The sequence below is a fragment of the Platichthys flesus genome, chromosome 23, assembly GCF_949316205.1.
Source record: "Platichthys flesus chromosome 23, fPlaFle2.1, whole genome shotgun sequence".
In the NCBI taxonomy this organism is placed as follows: Eukaryota; Metazoa; Chordata; class Actinopteri; order Pleuronectiformes; family Pleuronectidae; genus Platichthys; species Platichthys flesus.
Window position 1 is genome coordinate 13,239,233 of NC_084967.1, and position 16,263 is coordinate 13,255,495.

Here is a 16,263-nt window from a genome sequence, read left to right on the forward strand (position 1 = left end):
TAATCTCCCCGTTATTAAAAGTTATATTATTCAGTGATGACTTTTGGAACAAGCTTTATGAACGGCCCCTGTTGAGTAAACGTGCTGTCACCATGCAGCACAGGTTCCTTCACGGTCCGTCACGAAATCTTACAAAAATGCTGAAATTTTATTAGAAATCAACGCCTTTGGCACGAATAAAGCTGTCTAATCACAGGTCATGTGCGTATGACCCGAAAGGATCTGTCTGCAAGCTCGTTCTCTGTTTCTTCGCGATGACTGACTAGTCTAAATTAGTCGAAACAAAGTTTAACGAGCAAAATGTCCGACCCGTGAAGGCAGCATCAATTTTGCCCCAGTTACAGAATCTCGAAACGCATTAGCTCATTCGGTCACGTGGTTTAAGTCCTGCCGCGCCATTGGCTGCCACGAACCTACGGCAAGTTGTTGTTGTTGTGAATCCGGAAGCAAACCCTTCTCCCGGCACTGGGCGTGTATTCTAACGTAAAAACCGATGGTAAACACACAGAAGTAACGAGCCTGTATCCGCGTTGGATCCTTTGACAGATTCTGTCCCGGATATCTTCACTGTCTACACACACCTTGGTCGTTCCAGAGAAGCAGTGCCGGTAAGTGTACTCAAGTGGTTTCCCTCTTTGTTTGATTGAAGTGAACTTGTCCAGACAAATATGGAGGAGGAAGCAGGAGACAGGTGTGCGCTGTTCAGACATGTAGCCAGACTCCCCGTTGTGGAGACGTGACCTGTCAAAGTCCGAGTCCCTCGTTTAAGTTCAACGAAGTTTTCTCAGAAGATCTTGAATGTATAGATTTATCCCCCCAAAAAGATTGAAAGGTATATTTTCTGTTACAGCAATGCCTGGCAGACCTTTGTGGCCTTTAGGGGAAATGGAACAGCTGCGTGTGAACCAGGACTTATCACCCAGTGTCCCCACTAATGTGTTTGTGACTCAATGAGAGCAAACAACAATCAGGGTGTGTGAAAAGCATTCATAGAAAAGTGGAGCAGCAGCACGCTATTATCTGTGGCTTTGCAACGACATGTTCAACACACAGGTATAATTCACTTTTAACCACATAGTGTATTTAACTTTCATTACAACCACATCATCGTTTTCCCTTGTGTTGATTCTTAACATCCAGTTCAACGGCATCCTGAATGGTCAGTGAGTTACGCAGAGATGCTGCTGGAGGAAGGGGCACGGAGCTGTCTGCTGCGCTTTCGCCACAGACTGGAAGAAGACATCAAGCCCTCGTACCTGATGGACCACATGATCAGTGATGGTGTGATCAATGGAGATGAGGAGGAGAGGATCAGGACTCAGGTGAGCTCTGGACTCAAGTCTCAACAAGTGACTGTTTGAGAAGGGAACTGTCAACTTCACTGATAACTGTGTTTCAGATGCTTTACTTTTTAGATTGCTGTATCTTATTCATGGCAAATCATGATACTAAAATAAATATATATATTATACCGTCCACATCTCATCTCTAATGTCTCTCTCCATCTAGCCCACCAGAAAGGATCAGGCTGCGGCTCTGCTGGAGCTGCTGCTGAGGAAGGACAACTGGGCCTACATCTCCTTCTACAACGCCCTGGTTAAGGAGGCATATGATGATTTGGCGAACATGCTTCATGATGACCTTCCACAAGTCTCTCAAAAGGCACACAAGAGCTCCTCTGATGGTTGCCCATCTAATGGTGAGTAAGGTTGGACATTGTGGTTGGAGAGACAGGAGGTTTGTTTTGTGGGTGTGTAGGTGTCTGTGAGTGTTTGTTATTAAACCCACAGGTGTTATTTGATGCATGTGGGAAAGTTACACCTTTTTAATAGCGTCCCTTTCTGTTTGTATAGCAGTCCAGGCGGTGCTGAGTGAAGGTGGTGTGCCACAGAGGCCTGTGGTGTTTGTCAGCCGACCGGAGCTTTTGAACCGGGTCAGAGAGAAACTCTACCGGCTGAAGAATGAGCCTGGCTGGGTCACCATCTTCGGGATGGCTGGGTCAGGCAAATCTGTACTGGCCGCAGAGGCTGTGAGACACCAAGGTGTCATTGAAGGTGATCCATCTTTAACTGATTCACTGAAAGTCCAACACTTAAAGCTAAACCAAGATGATCTCAAGTAATCCTGGAGAGACTCCTCATTGTCACTGATGCTACAGTTTCAACATGGTTGTCATCAGCTTCAAGTAGCTTCTCACCTCTTTCCCTGTTTGACCTCTGTCTTTTTACTCTTCGTCCCTCTGCCTCCCTCTGCAGAGTGCTTCCCTGGAGGCGTCCACTGGTTGTCTGTTGGCCAGCTGGAAAAACCAGACCTGCTGGTGAAGATCCAGTCTCTGTGTTTCCGCCTGGAGCAGAACATGGACACCCAGTCTCTCCAGCGCACCCTCAACTCGCTGGATGAAGCCAAGGAGTGCCTGCGCTTCCTCATGCTGCGCCGATACCCCAGGTTGTCATGCTCAGATCATCCAGATGTACCATTTCAGTTAAGCTAAATATCGCTGTTAAGCTTTAGCTGCTGTGCAAATTTTCCATGAAAAATAATCCCACAGTAATGATTGAATAACACGACAGAAAGGAAAACAACATATAAAGTAGGCATGTGTATCTTTTTGACAAATACCTATTATGAATTCAGTTATTGGTCTTTTTTCTGCAGAATTAGGCGTAAGTAACAAGACAAATTGAAAATGCGATTTTTTTTAAATTTAATATATTAAAATAAAAAATTAAGCAAAACTCAAAATTATAAAGAATATCCGATACATTTACATCCAGAATAGATAAGAATAAGATATTTGATTTTTCATTAATTTACTGAGCCAAGTGATTTTCCAGGTTTTCAGTAAATAGTGTACCTAATAGCTGCAAGAAGGTCAGATGATGTCATTATTAACTTTTAAGTACTTTGATTTCTGTTTCCAGTTTATTCCGTCTGATAACTTGAAGGTGTCTATTCTGGATTTCTTTTAGATCTCTGTTGATTCTCGATGATATCTGGGACAGCTCGGTGCTGAAGGTGTTTGATATCCACTGTCGGATTCTTCTGACCACCAGAAACAGAAGCCTCACTAATTCAGTTAGCGGTACGCACCCTATTGTTTACTCTGGTCACTATACATTTACAAACTCTAATCAATGAAACTGTAGAAATTGTGTACAACGTAATTGTGCTTTTATTTCATAGGTGCTAAATATGAGGTGGAAGTGGAGAGCGGACTGGATGAAAACAAAGGATTGGAGATACTCGCGCTCTACACTCAAACCAACGCCCTACGACTGCCCGAGGAGGCTCGCAGCATCGTCCGAGAATGTAAAGGTCTGTGAACTGAAACACACTGAACATGCAATCTGTGAAAATTTCAGACATTGTTACGTATCTAATTTTAGCTTGCAGATCAAATAAACACATTTCTCATGCGGTTATAGAAGGAAACAAAATCCTCTTAATTATGCAGCTACAGAAATCGGATGTAAATTATCCTCTAACAACACCAAAAAAATTAAAGCAGTTCAAACGAAGTCCTCCTCAGCTTCTGCTGACAGATTTTGCCATAACACCCAGTGGTTGTCCTCTGTTCCACCGCCATAGGCTCCCCACTGGTGGTGTCCTTGATCGGGGCCCTGCTCAAGGAGAAACCCGACCGCTGGCGTTACTACCTCTGCCAGCTGCAGCAGAAGCAGTTCAAGCGTATACGGAAGTCCTCATCTTATGACTACGATGCCCTGGACCAGGCCATGGCTGCGAGCATCGAGGTCCTGCCTGACGAACATCGAGAGCTCTACAAGGACCTCGCTGTGATTGAGAAGGACGTGAAAATCCCAGCGAAGGTGTGGTTTAAACTTAAGAGGTCTTCTATGGTTTTAGCATAAAAAAAATGAAACTTGGTTCATTCTGCTACTTGTTGTTCCTTCTCCAAGGTGTTGTCTGTTCTGTGGAACCTGGAGCCCGAGGAGGTGGAGGACATTCTCGAGGAGTTTGTCAACAAGTCCCTGCTTTTTGTGGACGCTAACAATAAACCCTGCCTGTATTACCTCCACGATCTTCAGCTGGACTTCCTGGTGGAGCAGAACCGTACCCAGCTGGAGGTGACATCTCAAACTCTTTGATTCTTTCTGTTAAGTGTCAAGTGGTGTCAATTCAACATCTTAAACTTAAGAGCTGATTTACAGACGTGTTTTTTACTGTAGAGGTGCCGGTAAGCATAATGCCATTAAACAGTCAACAAGTCATATTTGTGACATTTGATTTCAGAGTCTTCACGCTAAAGTGGTGCGTCAGTATCAGGAGCACTACAGAGACGGTCCTCCCATCTTCAGAGACGAGGAGTGTCTCTATTGGATCAGATTTCTGACCTACCACATGGCTAAAGCCAACCTTATCCAGGTAACACACACACACACACACACACACACACACACACACACACACACAGACACACACACAAACACACACACAGTTGTATACAAAACAAAGGAACATACATGTTTCTCGTAAACTAAAACAGTTTTTCTCTTTGTCTCACCATGACTGTCCCCGTGTCTTTTTTCATGGTGTCTTTCTGTCCAGGAGCTCTACTCCCTCATGTTTTCTCTGGACTGGGTCAGCATTAAGGCCCAGATATTGGGTCCAGCTCACCTCATCAATGACTACGTGGAGTACGGACCAATTCTGGACAAAGAGGTCAGCAGATTATCCAACTTTACTTTGCGTGAAACAACGTGTTTGTGTGTGTTTGTGACTGAGTGTGTGTGTGTGTGTGTGTGTGTGTGTGTGAGAGGTTTTTACTGTCACAAGACAAGATTTCAGAAGGGTCAGAAGGTAATGGTGTTGCTCACAGCCCTTCATTAAAATGTGAGCTGTATAATATATAAATAAATGCACACAAGTCCCTCCCCTCAGGGAAAACACAAGTTTAGAAGTCCATCTGTCCCTCTTGCCCTCTCCATGAAACTTTGTGAATTAAATAAAAAGTGTGACCATCTGTTATTTCCCCCCCAAAGATAAGTGTTTTTTCCCTTCTTCATTTTGGCTGTCCCCTGGTCCCTTTCCAATTTCCATCACTACAAGAGAGAGGGCCTATTTGATAAAGGTTTATTTGACACAAGTGAGGACGTGTGGGGCTACGCAACTGATTTACCAGGACATGAATCGTAAAAGGAGGTTGTTCTTCTTTGAGACAAGTCATTTAATCTCACTGTGAGTGCATAATGTTTTCATGAGTCATTTTCAACCTCCTCCACACCTCTAGAGATAAGTGAGTTTATGGTTTTTCATAAAAGCACATTAAAGATGAACAAAGTGCTTCATTACGAACTACAAAGTGCTATATTTGGTTTCTCTTGAGGTGATAAACATTATTTAAAGACAACAAACAAATTAGAAACAGAAAATTTTCTTGTTAATATAGAAGCAGTCCTGAAACAGCATCAGAACACCAATAACTTACATTCAGAATTTGAATTTATATCATGTTCAACCAATTTCCATTTATTGGACGCCAGTGGACCTTTTCTTTTTCTGTCCTCCCAGAACAGCGAGGTGCGCAGTCAGTTCCAGGAGTTCCTGTCTCTGAACGGCCACCACCTGGAGCAGCGTCCTTTCCCCGACGTGGTGCAGCTCGCTCTGTCCCAGCCTCACGACACCGAGGTCTACAAACAGGCTCTGCTGCAGGCGCAGGAGCGGACCAGCACGGGGAAACTCTACTTCGACTGGCTGTATGCAAACAGTTTATCACGTTGTTTGATGTGTGCTCAAGTTATACGTGCAGATCAGGTGTATTATAATTTCCTTCTTAGGTGATACCGGTTACACAGAAAAGTTCTGCAGATGTACATAGTAAAAAAAAAAAACGCTAATTGTCACATCACTCATTTAAAGTGACATGGTGAGATAAATGTAATCAGTCAGTCTTATACGTCAATAAAATGTATTTAATAACTTTATTGCAATTAAAATTTTGTAACCTGATCATGCAGAACATTTTATTCTAACTCGCATCTCTGTCTACTTTCAGTTGTGTATCCTTGTTTTGACCATTCTTTGTGTATTTATGTTTGTGTTTTTGTGTGTGTGTGTGTGTTCGTCCAGGAATAAGAGCAGTGTGGAGAGTCTCTCCCGTCTGGTGATCCACCCCCACCAGGGCTCCATCTACTCTGCCTGCTTCTCCCATGATGGAGCCAAGATCGCCACCTGTGGAGCCAGCAAGACACTGAAGGTATCAAAGCAGACTTGTTTCTTTACGATTATATAAACATATATATAATTATATATAATTGTGTGTGTTTGAGTGAGTGAGTGAGATTGCAGGAGAGCGATATAGAGAAAGAAATTGTGAAGGGCAAATAGTTTCCATGGAGATGAAATATGAAGAGTGATCCACTCTTAAGGGCAGAAGTTTAATAATAATTAATACTTTTTTTTAGCAGAATGGGATTTGTAAAGATACAGGGATTTGAAGTGTTGATCTCAAATAAGATAAGGGTCTGATTGTTAAATCCCAACATGGTATTCACCTCTATCTTTGAAAGTTAATGAGTTCAGTCAGTACTTTTACTGCGAATGTATGTGTTGTAATTGAACTGCTGTGATCTTACCTGCCCGCCCAGGTGTTTAAAAGCACCACAGGCGAGAAGCTCACAGAGATCCTGGCCCACGATGATGAGGTGCTCTGCTGCGCCTTCTCCCCGGACGACCGTCTTCTAGCAACCTGCTCTAGTGACAGGAAGGTTAAGGTGAGGAGGATTGTCCATCATAACCAGCAGCAATCAGCCGAATAAAATAAAAACCAATGTGAAAGAAAAATCTGTTTATCCTTTGAAACAAGGTTTGGAATGTGGAGCGAGCCATGCTGCTGCGGGTCTTTGAGGAGGAGCACCAGGAGCAGGTCAACCACTGTCAGTTCACTAACACCAAGCGACAGGTCCTACTGGCCACCTGCTCCGACGACAAGTTCTTGAATGTCAAGGTGAGTGAGTGTGTGAGTTCTTTATAGACACACGTGACCTTTCCCCCCTTGTGTTGGCCGTCCCCTTCTTTCAATTATTGGTTTTGGTATAAATTGCACTAAAATCATAAAATGTCAATATATATGCGAAAATAAGTTATTGTTATAACTTGTTATTGTGGATCGTGATGGTGGAGGCGGCTGATCATGGACTCTGATAACTACGAGACTGTTTTACTTTGTGAATAAAAGGTGTATATTCCATCTCTGCTCTTATCTCTTTTTGTTCTTTATTCATATTTCTCCCCTTTTTCCTGTGTTGTCCGTGTTTCTGTAGGTGTGGAACCTCAACAGACCGTCCTCTCAGAACACCATGTTTGGTCACTTGGACTCCGTCAACCACTGTTGCTTCTCTCCTAATGACACCTATCTGTCCACGTCTTCTAACGACGGCACAGTGAAGGTGAGTGCTGTGAAACTGGATCCATGCAAAGCTCTCAGGCAAAACTGTACTTTTCTAAACTGAAGGTTTTCTAAGTTGACTTGTATGCCGTATTATTTATAACATTGGCGCAAAACAATCTTCAGTTAATTCATTGATTTGACTCCTGGTGGGATATGTATCAGATACTGAAAACAGAGAGCATATGTTCCTATGTCATAAGTATATAAGTTATGTTCGACTGACACTTTGTAGAGCTCAATCTGTCAAGGCCCAAGAGTCCCTTGAAGAAATCTGTCAATCCATCAAATCGTGATTTGTGTAGTCCATATTCACAAATCACAATTTGTCCAAAAAAATTTTAAAGAAAGAGAAAGACGGTTACTGGATCTGCGCCTTTGCCCGGATCTTGGCCAATATCTTGTGGGGTCTTTCTTCGCCCGGGTTCGGTCGGTCTGCCGAATTTTTGCATAATCCTTCTGACAGATAAACAAACAAATGGAGGAAATAAAAGATGCATGGTCATTATCTTTATCCTACATCTGACCAATGAAATAAGAGCTTATACCTTGTTTGACTTGCACGACATTGTAAAAGCATCTATTTTTATAGTTAGGGATCACTTCCAAACCTTAGCTTTCTCTAAACGCAGTTGGAAAATATACACGTACTGTATGATGCATCATTTTGAAGTGTATAATGCATGTGCAGGTCTTATTCGGTGCTAATGCCTGTGTGTTCTGTGTGTGAATGCAGCTGTTTCAGATGTCGTCCGCCAACGAGTGGAAGACGATCGACGTGAGCAGCATGTTCACAGAGAGCGACGAAGCCGTCCTGGTGAAGTGCAGCACCTGGACTGCGGACGGCAAGCGTATCATATGTGCTGCCAGGAACGGCGTTTTGGTGAGCGCTTTGGAACGGGAGTATTATTCCGAAAAGTGAATTTTAGCTTTCTCAGTGCGGAGATGCATGACATTGTTTGCTGTGTTGTGTTGTGGGCGTCGTGCTTGTCTCAGCCGTACAGATAAATATCCATCACCTCGAGGTTTAGGTTCGTGGTTGTGTCAATCAGGTGAAGAGACAGGAATGAGAGGCTGTTTGTCAGGTTGTCTTTTAGAGAGTCTGAAGAGCGCGTGTGTACTGGTTGTGTATGCAAGCGGCCCCTCCTCTCCAGCGCTCTCTCCGAAATCAGTCAGTCTTGTCCTGTCATCGGTCTGTCTGCACCCCCCATGTCTTCATTCATTCGTATTCTGGGAAACGACGCAAACACTGCAGTGCCTGTGCCTCTGAGGAAGAGGAGACTCGTGATGAAGTTTGCCTCAGGTTTAAATGTTCAGGCACAAGATGATACTTCTGCTTTTTATAATCAAATCTGTAGTTTTTGCAGTGAGTTTTCTTATTGCAAACAACGTTGATTTAGAATTTAAATCAGGGCAGCTGTTAAAAAATGGATTCACCAAGTGCAAGAAACTGATCTGTGTTTGTGTGCGTCTGTTTGTCAGGTGTTCGATGTGGAGACGTCAGGCATGTTGTTGGAGATCAAAACGAATCGTATGAGCACCGTGCAGTACTGTCACGCCTGTCCGACCAGCAGCCTGCTCGCCATTGCGTTCTCAAACTACGCTGTGGAGGTAAAACACGCCAACTCTCTCATATACACAATTACACATTTACATTTAGTGTCTGTTTTTTGTTTTTTATATGTTCAAAACTTGGAACATTACACACTAGGTCATAATTGATTGCAGATTTTCGAACTTTATCATATTCTATTATTTTAAGAAATACATGCAGTTTTTTTCTAATGTGGTAAACTCGATGTTTCTGCAAATGATCTGATATAAATCCTCAAGACAACATTTGTGAAAATATGGTTTAAAAAAAACTAAAATGCCACGGACCCATCTGTGATTTTTCTTAATCCTCCAATTGTTTGTGTAAATGCATATGTTTGTGTATGTGTTTTTGTGTGTGTGTGTGTGTGTGTGTGTGTGTGTGTGTGTGTGTTTCTCTCAGCTGTGGGACCTGGAGTCCAATAAAAAGATGGCTGACTGCAGTGGGCACCTGAGTTGGGTCCAGCGTGTCCAGTTCTCTCACGACGGATCCCAGTTGCTCTCGTGCTCCGATGACCAGACTGTCCGGGTGAGACTGAGACACAGCTCCATTCGTGTGTGAACGTCCCCCGATACTGTCACTCATGTTATAACCACCTCTTGTGTTTTCAATCCCTAAGGAGGAAATTCTCAGGAATAAAAACATAATAAAGTTAGCTTTATGATATTGTTCTTGCACTCAGGTGCCTCTACAGAGTCTGATACCATATGAGTAGTGTAAATATAAAGGTTTTGCTCCATTAGGCCTGAATATGCTATAAATAAGGAGTTAACTGATTTGTCCTAAGTCATAAAATAAACCACCTGAATACAGTTTAATTCACAATAGCAAGGACATGAGTCGGTAGATCTGAGCCTGTTGTTTAGTTGGAAGGTAACAACACTGACCTGAATAATGCAAAAGAAGAGCGGAAACAGAATTTGTTTTGCAGCTGTTAGAAATTTTAAGAATAACAGAAATTTAGCTTTTTTTTTCGGCACATCCACAAACAACTGCTACTCAAGCTCCATGTGTGTTTCTTGTGTTGAAGCTATGGGAGACGAAGAAGGTGCACACCACCTCCGCCGTCTGCCTGAAGAGAGACTCCGACGTTCTCTTCTGTGATGAGGAAATCACCGTATCGGCTGCCGACAACTGCAACAGGCTGCAGGTGAGAAAACAAAGGAGAGGGTTTGAATCATTTCTAAATAGAGCCGTTTACGTGTTGAAGCAGGAAGGTTTCTCTGAGCATGCGATCAAGTGCAGACATGTATGATTGGTGCTAAAATCAAAAATATTGGGTTGTCTTGAGCTGAGAATCTGCAGACATTCTCTGGAGTTCAGTGCAGATCTGAAACAAGCTCATGACCTCTGAAGCAGAATGGATACGTCAGGTCCCGCCTATGCCTGCAGCACCATCCCCTCACCTGAACGCTTGTGTTGTTGTGAACGTGTTTGAGAATAGAACCTCATTCTGCGTTGTCCGGACCCAATGTCATGTCTGAAAACATCATCATAAAATGAATGTGTGTCACAGGTTCGTGACGGCAAGACGGGATCAGTGCTTTTCCAGTCCGAGGAGCAGTCGTCCAGGATCAGGTGCACCTGTATGTGCAAGCAGCCCTCTGCTGTGGCTCTGGGACAAGAGGATGGAACCGTACAGGTAGAAAACAAGTCTTCTGCCTAACCTTATTTACTGCCAACGTTATTCAGATCAGTGCTAAAAGGATGGTACAAGTAATCCATTAGACTTAATCCAATAGAAAAGACATTGCCAAGCATTTGCTCTTTTGATTTCACTGTCAATTATCCTGTCATTGTTGAACAAGTGGGAGCATTGTTCATGACCAGGCGTGTCTGTTTGTATATGTGTGTTACAGTTTACAGTTTACAGTTTGTTTGAATAGCTGAGTAAAGTTCGTGTCCATTTTGCTTTTGGACATGTTCCTTTTTTTTTCTCAGGGCACATTGAGTCATGAGATCTTTTTTTTTATCTGTCCTGTCAGCTGCTCACCAGGTCAGCCTCTTTCTTTCACCTCTCTTTCTCTACACTCCTCCTTTTTACCTGTGATCTGTGTTCTCCCACTAATCCTTTCACCTGCTCTCAAGTCTCTGTCACACGCTGCTCTTTCTTTTCATCCCCTTCTTTTGTTTCCTTTATCTTTCCTGCCCCCTGCTCTCCGTGCTCCTCCGCTCCTTGTCTTTGTGGTAAATTGTTGTTTGCAGGCGGAGTCCTAGTCTGCTTGGTGGTAAAGGTTTATTGCAGGCAACAGCTCATAGAAGCACAGGTGATTTGGGATTTGAGTTCCTAAAACTAGAAGAAAAAAGAGAAGATATAGTTTTTGTGCAATCAAGTGATGCTCACAAAATACGCAACAAAACCTTTATTTCGTTGGTTAGAAATCCATTTTCCTGTGAAGTAAAGTTCCTCCTTTTCTTTTCCTTTGAGTGTATCAGTTTGTTTTTCTCTCACTGTTGCACTAGTGGTTTTAAAGAGTAAGAGAAGATGACACAGCGCTTTTATTAAATGTATCTGTCTTACAAAAGAAAGCAGCTGCACCGACATGCTGCAGCCTTGTTGTATATCTTGATTACTTAAGAAATCCTATATGTCAAATTACAAATTTGATATAACATTAATAATATATACTTAATAACATGCCTCCAACAACAGTTATAGATTAATTCTTAGTGTTCTAAACCCTGAGGGAGTCTGTACTGCGTTTGCAGTTGTAGTTCCCTGAGCCAACACCAGAGGGAGCTGTGGTGCTACATGGAAGTGGTGCAGTGGGAGGTTTCCAGTTCCTCTTCCTTCTTCTGGTATTATTCATCATCAGTTTACTGGAAACTTGAAGACTTGATAATAATTCATGAACTCTATTCCCAGCTGCTGGTGTCTGACATACCAGCTTTGTTCTCTTAATATAAACGTTATTTTTTAAAGTCTTCATGACACACAGGAGGAGACAGAAAGTCACTGTTTGTTTCTTCATTTGTGATTGTGTGTCTGTGTGTGTCTGTGTGTGTTCTGTACCAGGCAGCTGGGCTGACAGCTAGTCAGGTACTGTGGACGGTCGGCGGTTATGTGTTCAAATATCACTAAGTCTCGTTTGTGTGTTTGTTAATCTCTTAAATAACTTTTTCAAAGGGTAACAGCAGAATAGGCAGATTGTTGATGTTGTTGTTATTGTATGTGTCATCAATCAGCGGAACCTCAACACTGACCACCAGACGTGCTTACTCCCTTGGCAGTGGTACTAAAAGGTTTTATTCAAATATATATTTTCATATTTTTTGCCAAACACCCTTGGAATATTTGCTCACCTCACCATCCCAGAAAATCTTTGAGCTGCATGTGTGAAACCTGCCCAAGCGTTTCCTCTCGGGTCTTTGAAGCTCACGTCTCAGTGCTGAGAGCTTTAGGAAACACGGTTGTTCTGCTCAGACAGTTTAACCTTGTCCACTGAGATGTCAATATTTCAAACATCACAGGTCTGTACTTTATACTGTCAGAAATACAGTTGCTCTGCTGCAGTGAAGAAAATGATGTGCTGTACTTAATAAGTTTAATTCCATTTGCAGGCGACTCCTCTGGTCATTTTCTATTTCTATGAAACTATGAGAATGGATAAAAACTACAAAGAGGCTCTAGAGGATGTTTTTCTCTGCTCCCATGTTGCTAGTGTGTGTATGTGTGTGTGGGTGTGTTTCTGAACTGAGAAAAAAATGAAAAATATTTAATTAACATTTACTAATGACTTTTTAGTGTGGCCAAAGTCCCATCTGCTAACATGGAGAAGGCAGGGTTTATGACCTATACCGCAGCCAGCCACTAAGTGGTGATTACAACTCTTTGGCTTCACCTTTGGGTAGCAGTCTTCCTGGACCTTCTCTGGGTCATAGTGTTTGCATCCCCATCTTTCTGAGGAAGTCGCAAAATCTTTCTTCTATCTCCAATCCAGCATCATATAGCCTGGGACAGAATCTCGAGGACTTATTATCATAAGAGGGTTTTTTGCAGAAGTTTTGCTCTCTAATGTCTGCAGGGCTATCAGACCCTCAGCAGCTGCTCCCTGCTGTCCCGACTGGACTGAACACACTTGAAGCCCCCCCCCCCCCCCCCCCTTCTCCACTTTCGTTTTTTGATGTGCTTATCACCATCAAGCCAGCAGCCGCACCTCACCCCTCACCACCTCCAGCCCTCCCCTCAAACTACAAGGAGTTTTTAAAAGGAACGTCCGGGACAGTTTTCCTCCCCGAGTATAAATCAGCCATCACTCAAGGCTTGTGCAGAAGTTCTGGACACCGGGGTCCAAAACCTTGCGTTACCTAAGAGTGGAGCAGCTGACACACAGTTTTGCTGTTAACTCATATTGTGGTTCTTTCTTGCAGGTGTTGGCGGTGCCCTCAGGGAAGCTTCTGGCCACTCTGCTGGGACATACGAAGACGGTGCTGCACTGCCAGTTCACCCAGAACGGCCGAACCCTGATCACATCCTCCGAGGACACCACCATCAGGGTGTGCGGCTCTTCCTTTCCTCCGTTCATGCTGTTTTTGTTTCTCTCTGTCTTCGTCTCTTTTATGATTCTTCCATTCGTCACTCTCTCTCTCACCCCACTGTCCTTTTCTCTCCCTCCCCCAACCTGCCTCCCAGTTCTTCTCCCTGCTATTGATGATTCTTCTCTCTCATCCCCATTCCTCACCTTGAGTAAAACCGTCTGCTCTGCTGACTCGCAAATCCTCACAGTGCTTCACTTCTCTCGGGTTTTCTCGCCTTCCCCTACCTGTTATCCTCTGCCGGCCTCTTCACCTCTCCCTTCCTCATCCCCCTCTTTCATCTCCTTTGCCTTCGGCTGCGTCGCTCTCGATAACTCTTTATCTTCCTCCCGCTCTCGTTTTGACCGGAACTGTCCATGTTTGTGTGCGTGGGTATATGTGTGTATTTCGGCCCATTACCCTCTCTCAACCCCCTACCTTCATGCTCTGTTGCTCGTTTCCCCTTTCCTCTTCCCCCCCTCTCATCTCCTCCTCTTCATCTTTTCTTTTCTGCCGACAGACCTGTCCACTGCAGCACTTCCTCCTCTCTCCCTCTCTGACAGCGCAGGGCCTCGTCCCGTATTCATGCAGCAGCTTCCTGCAACATTCTTTTTCTCGGGCCGTCCGCTGCTCATTCATAAGCTTCTCAAATTTATGCTGTTTGACGTGCCCTCGGAAACGGAGGTGTGTATTTAGATGTTAATGTGGACGCAGAGTGAATGTAGAGCGATCTAATGACACTGATGTTAGCCGGTGATGGATTATAACCTTACGACACATGACAGAAACTATTCAGAGGAAGAAAAGGGGCGACATAGCATACGGGCATGACAAAATGATCTGGATGATGCTGTTTGCCCTGGCCTCATTGAGCTCAGCTGAACTCTGATCTCGAGTCATTCACCTGCCTGCACGCTGGCATAAAACCAGCACCATCTAGACCAGTGTGAGGTTGCGATGGCATCACTTCTGCACCTGAGACACAAAGAGCTAAACTTTTATAGGACAAAGTGAAATACTGTGATCTGCTGTACCACTAGCAGGATTGTACAGTTTCTCCTGCACTCGAAGCACACTGATATATTACCTCCCTGTGTATGTGAGGCCGCACTGCAGCATCTATAGCTCCCTCCCTGTTGTGTGATTGGTGGATGCTACATGGCTACGACCCTCTTTGTCTCTGCTTCTTTCTTTGCCACTACTTTTATGTCCTTTTCTATCCACGTCGTTATTCTGTCCTTTCGTCTGCCAAGGCTCAGTAGTCTTTTTAAATGCAACCAAGTTGCACCAAATAACACACACTCAAAGATCAGCTCCCTAAATGTGGCTGATCATTGAATTATTCCCTTTGAAAATGGTGAAAAACACCGGATCTATACTTTGACTTTTTTAGGTTAGCCCATGACCCATCCACTAACACGGAGGAAGCAGTGTTTACGACTTATACTGCGGCCTGCCACCAGGCAATGATCGAGATGCTTTCACTTTTTTCGGGAGCTGTCTATGTGCTGAAGTGAAGTGGCTAAAATGTCTCTGCTGCCCCCTGTAGGTGTGGAGGTGGCAGTCTGGCGAGGGCAGAGTACTCCAGGGTCACAAAGAGCAGGTCAGGTGCTTCTCTCGGCTCAGCAGCTCAGCGGCCGACACAAGGCTCCTATCCTGGTCCTACGACGGCACTGTCAAGGTGACGCTCACACACACACACACACACACACACACACACACTCAACCAGTCACACTCAAAACAAACAGCAAGTTCAAATATTGAATCATCTCTGTCTTCCTCGAGGTGTGGGACATAGAGAGTGGAGAGAAGCTGCAGGACATCGACACTCAACAGGGAGCCATTCTGTCCTGCCATGTCTCACCAGACGGTTGCTTGTTCGCCACCACCTCTGCTGACAAGACGGCAAAGGTTCAACACACTCTCACACACACTCATTTTTATAGGATGAGCCATATCTGTTTATTCTGCCACTAACAAGACAACCTATTACACATCAACATCTTCCCTCTAGCCTTCTTCCAAACTCGTTACTTACAGCACATTGCACATAGACGCGTAGCTGCGGGTGATGTCTGAGGCTAAAGGCTTCACCAGCAGGGAGGCGAGGGACCTTAGAGACTACTACTTTAGAGCGCGCAGCGGCGAGAGCGCCAGGTCTGGTGAGTTAGCTGCTGGTCAGACGGTCATTCAACGCCCACGTTCTGTGATTATTTAGTCCGTGTAAATGGCAGAGCCCTTGGACCTGCTGAACCACCAGCCTGGCAGATGGGCTGACGTGCAAACTGACCCACTTCGCTGTCTGGATGGAGTTATTGCCAGGATTCTGTTCACTAACACTGCTGTGCTCGACTTTGGCCTGACTTTGACCAACTCTGTAGGCTGGATGTTGCCTTCTTCCCCGAAACTGCTCTTAAATCATGGCCTTACCTACTCAACGCTGAACTGCACTGCTACTGTAATGGCTTCTTCTCAGTGTTGCAGGTTCCGTGTTAGATTTGCGACTCTGACAACTTGTGTGTCTGAGTGGCCAGCATAAAATAAACAATAAAAAAGCTGCAAGCAGTTCATCTCGAGCCATCGCCACCAAGTTTCACACGGGAATTTGGGTTCGGTCTTCCTGTAGACTGCAGCCACTAGGTTGCCGGCCAACCTGGCTTCTGTTGCTCAATGGTAGTGAGAAAGAATGTGTGTTTTATGGATTTGGCAAAGATGATAATTGAGCATTGTGTGTGTTTTTGTGAGTGT

General features: G+C 44.2%; 1 protein-coding gene across 4 annotated transcripts in view; it reads left to right on the top strand.

Moving 5' to 3' along the window:
* The first annotated feature begins 466 nt into the window (after positions 1 to 466).
* The window catches only part of apaf1 (apoptotic peptidase activating factor 1), a 32,971-nt gene continuing 17,174 nt past the window's right edge, over positions 467 to 16,263 (top strand). For 2 of the 4 annotated variants that reach the window (XM_062382950.1, XM_062382953.1), the window contains exons 1-25: positions 467 to 608; positions 851 to 1,053; positions 1,141 to 1,322; positions 1,510 to 1,699; positions 1,854 to 2,054; positions 2,256 to 2,445; positions 2,970 to 3,082; positions 3,184 to 3,315; positions 3,589 to 3,827; positions 3,918 to 4,085; positions 4,252 to 4,383; positions 4,567 to 4,680; positions 5,530 to 5,714; positions 6,088 to 6,214; positions 6,606 to 6,731; positions 6,824 to 6,964; positions 7,281 to 7,406; positions 8,142 to 8,288; positions 8,888 to 9,016; positions 9,402 to 9,527; positions 10,030 to 10,149; positions 10,516 to 10,641; positions 13,371 to 13,496; positions 15,064 to 15,195; positions 15,301 to 15,426. In XM_062382950.1, the coding sequence (XP_062238934.1) occupies positions 1,179 to 1,322; positions 1,510 to 1,699; positions 1,854 to 2,054; positions 2,256 to 2,445; positions 2,970 to 3,082; positions 3,184 to 3,315; positions 3,589 to 3,827; positions 3,918 to 4,085; positions 4,252 to 4,383; positions 4,567 to 4,680; positions 5,530 to 5,714; positions 6,088 to 6,214; positions 6,606 to 6,731; positions 6,824 to 6,964; positions 7,281 to 7,406; positions 8,142 to 8,288; positions 8,888 to 9,016; positions 9,402 to 9,527; positions 10,030 to 10,149; positions 10,516 to 10,641; positions 13,371 to 13,496; positions 15,064 to 15,195; positions 15,301 to 15,426 (3,360 nt within the window). In that variant the 5' untranslated portion in view covers positions 467 to 608; positions 851 to 1,053; positions 1,141 to 1,178. The remainder of the gene's footprint in view (positions 609 to 850; positions 1,054 to 1,140; positions 1,323 to 1,509; positions 1,700 to 1,853; positions 2,055 to 2,255; positions 2,446 to 2,969; positions 3,083 to 3,183; positions 3,316 to 3,588; positions 3,828 to 3,917; positions 4,086 to 4,251; positions 4,384 to 4,566; positions 4,681 to 5,529; positions 5,715 to 6,087; positions 6,215 to 6,605; positions 6,732 to 6,823; positions 6,965 to 7,280; positions 7,407 to 8,141; positions 8,289 to 8,887; positions 9,017 to 9,401; positions 9,528 to 10,029; positions 10,150 to 10,515; positions 10,642 to 13,370; positions 13,497 to 15,063; positions 15,196 to 15,300; positions 15,427 to 16,263) is intronic. The other 2 variants (XM_062382952.1, XM_062382951.1) reach the window with 2 other exon arrangements.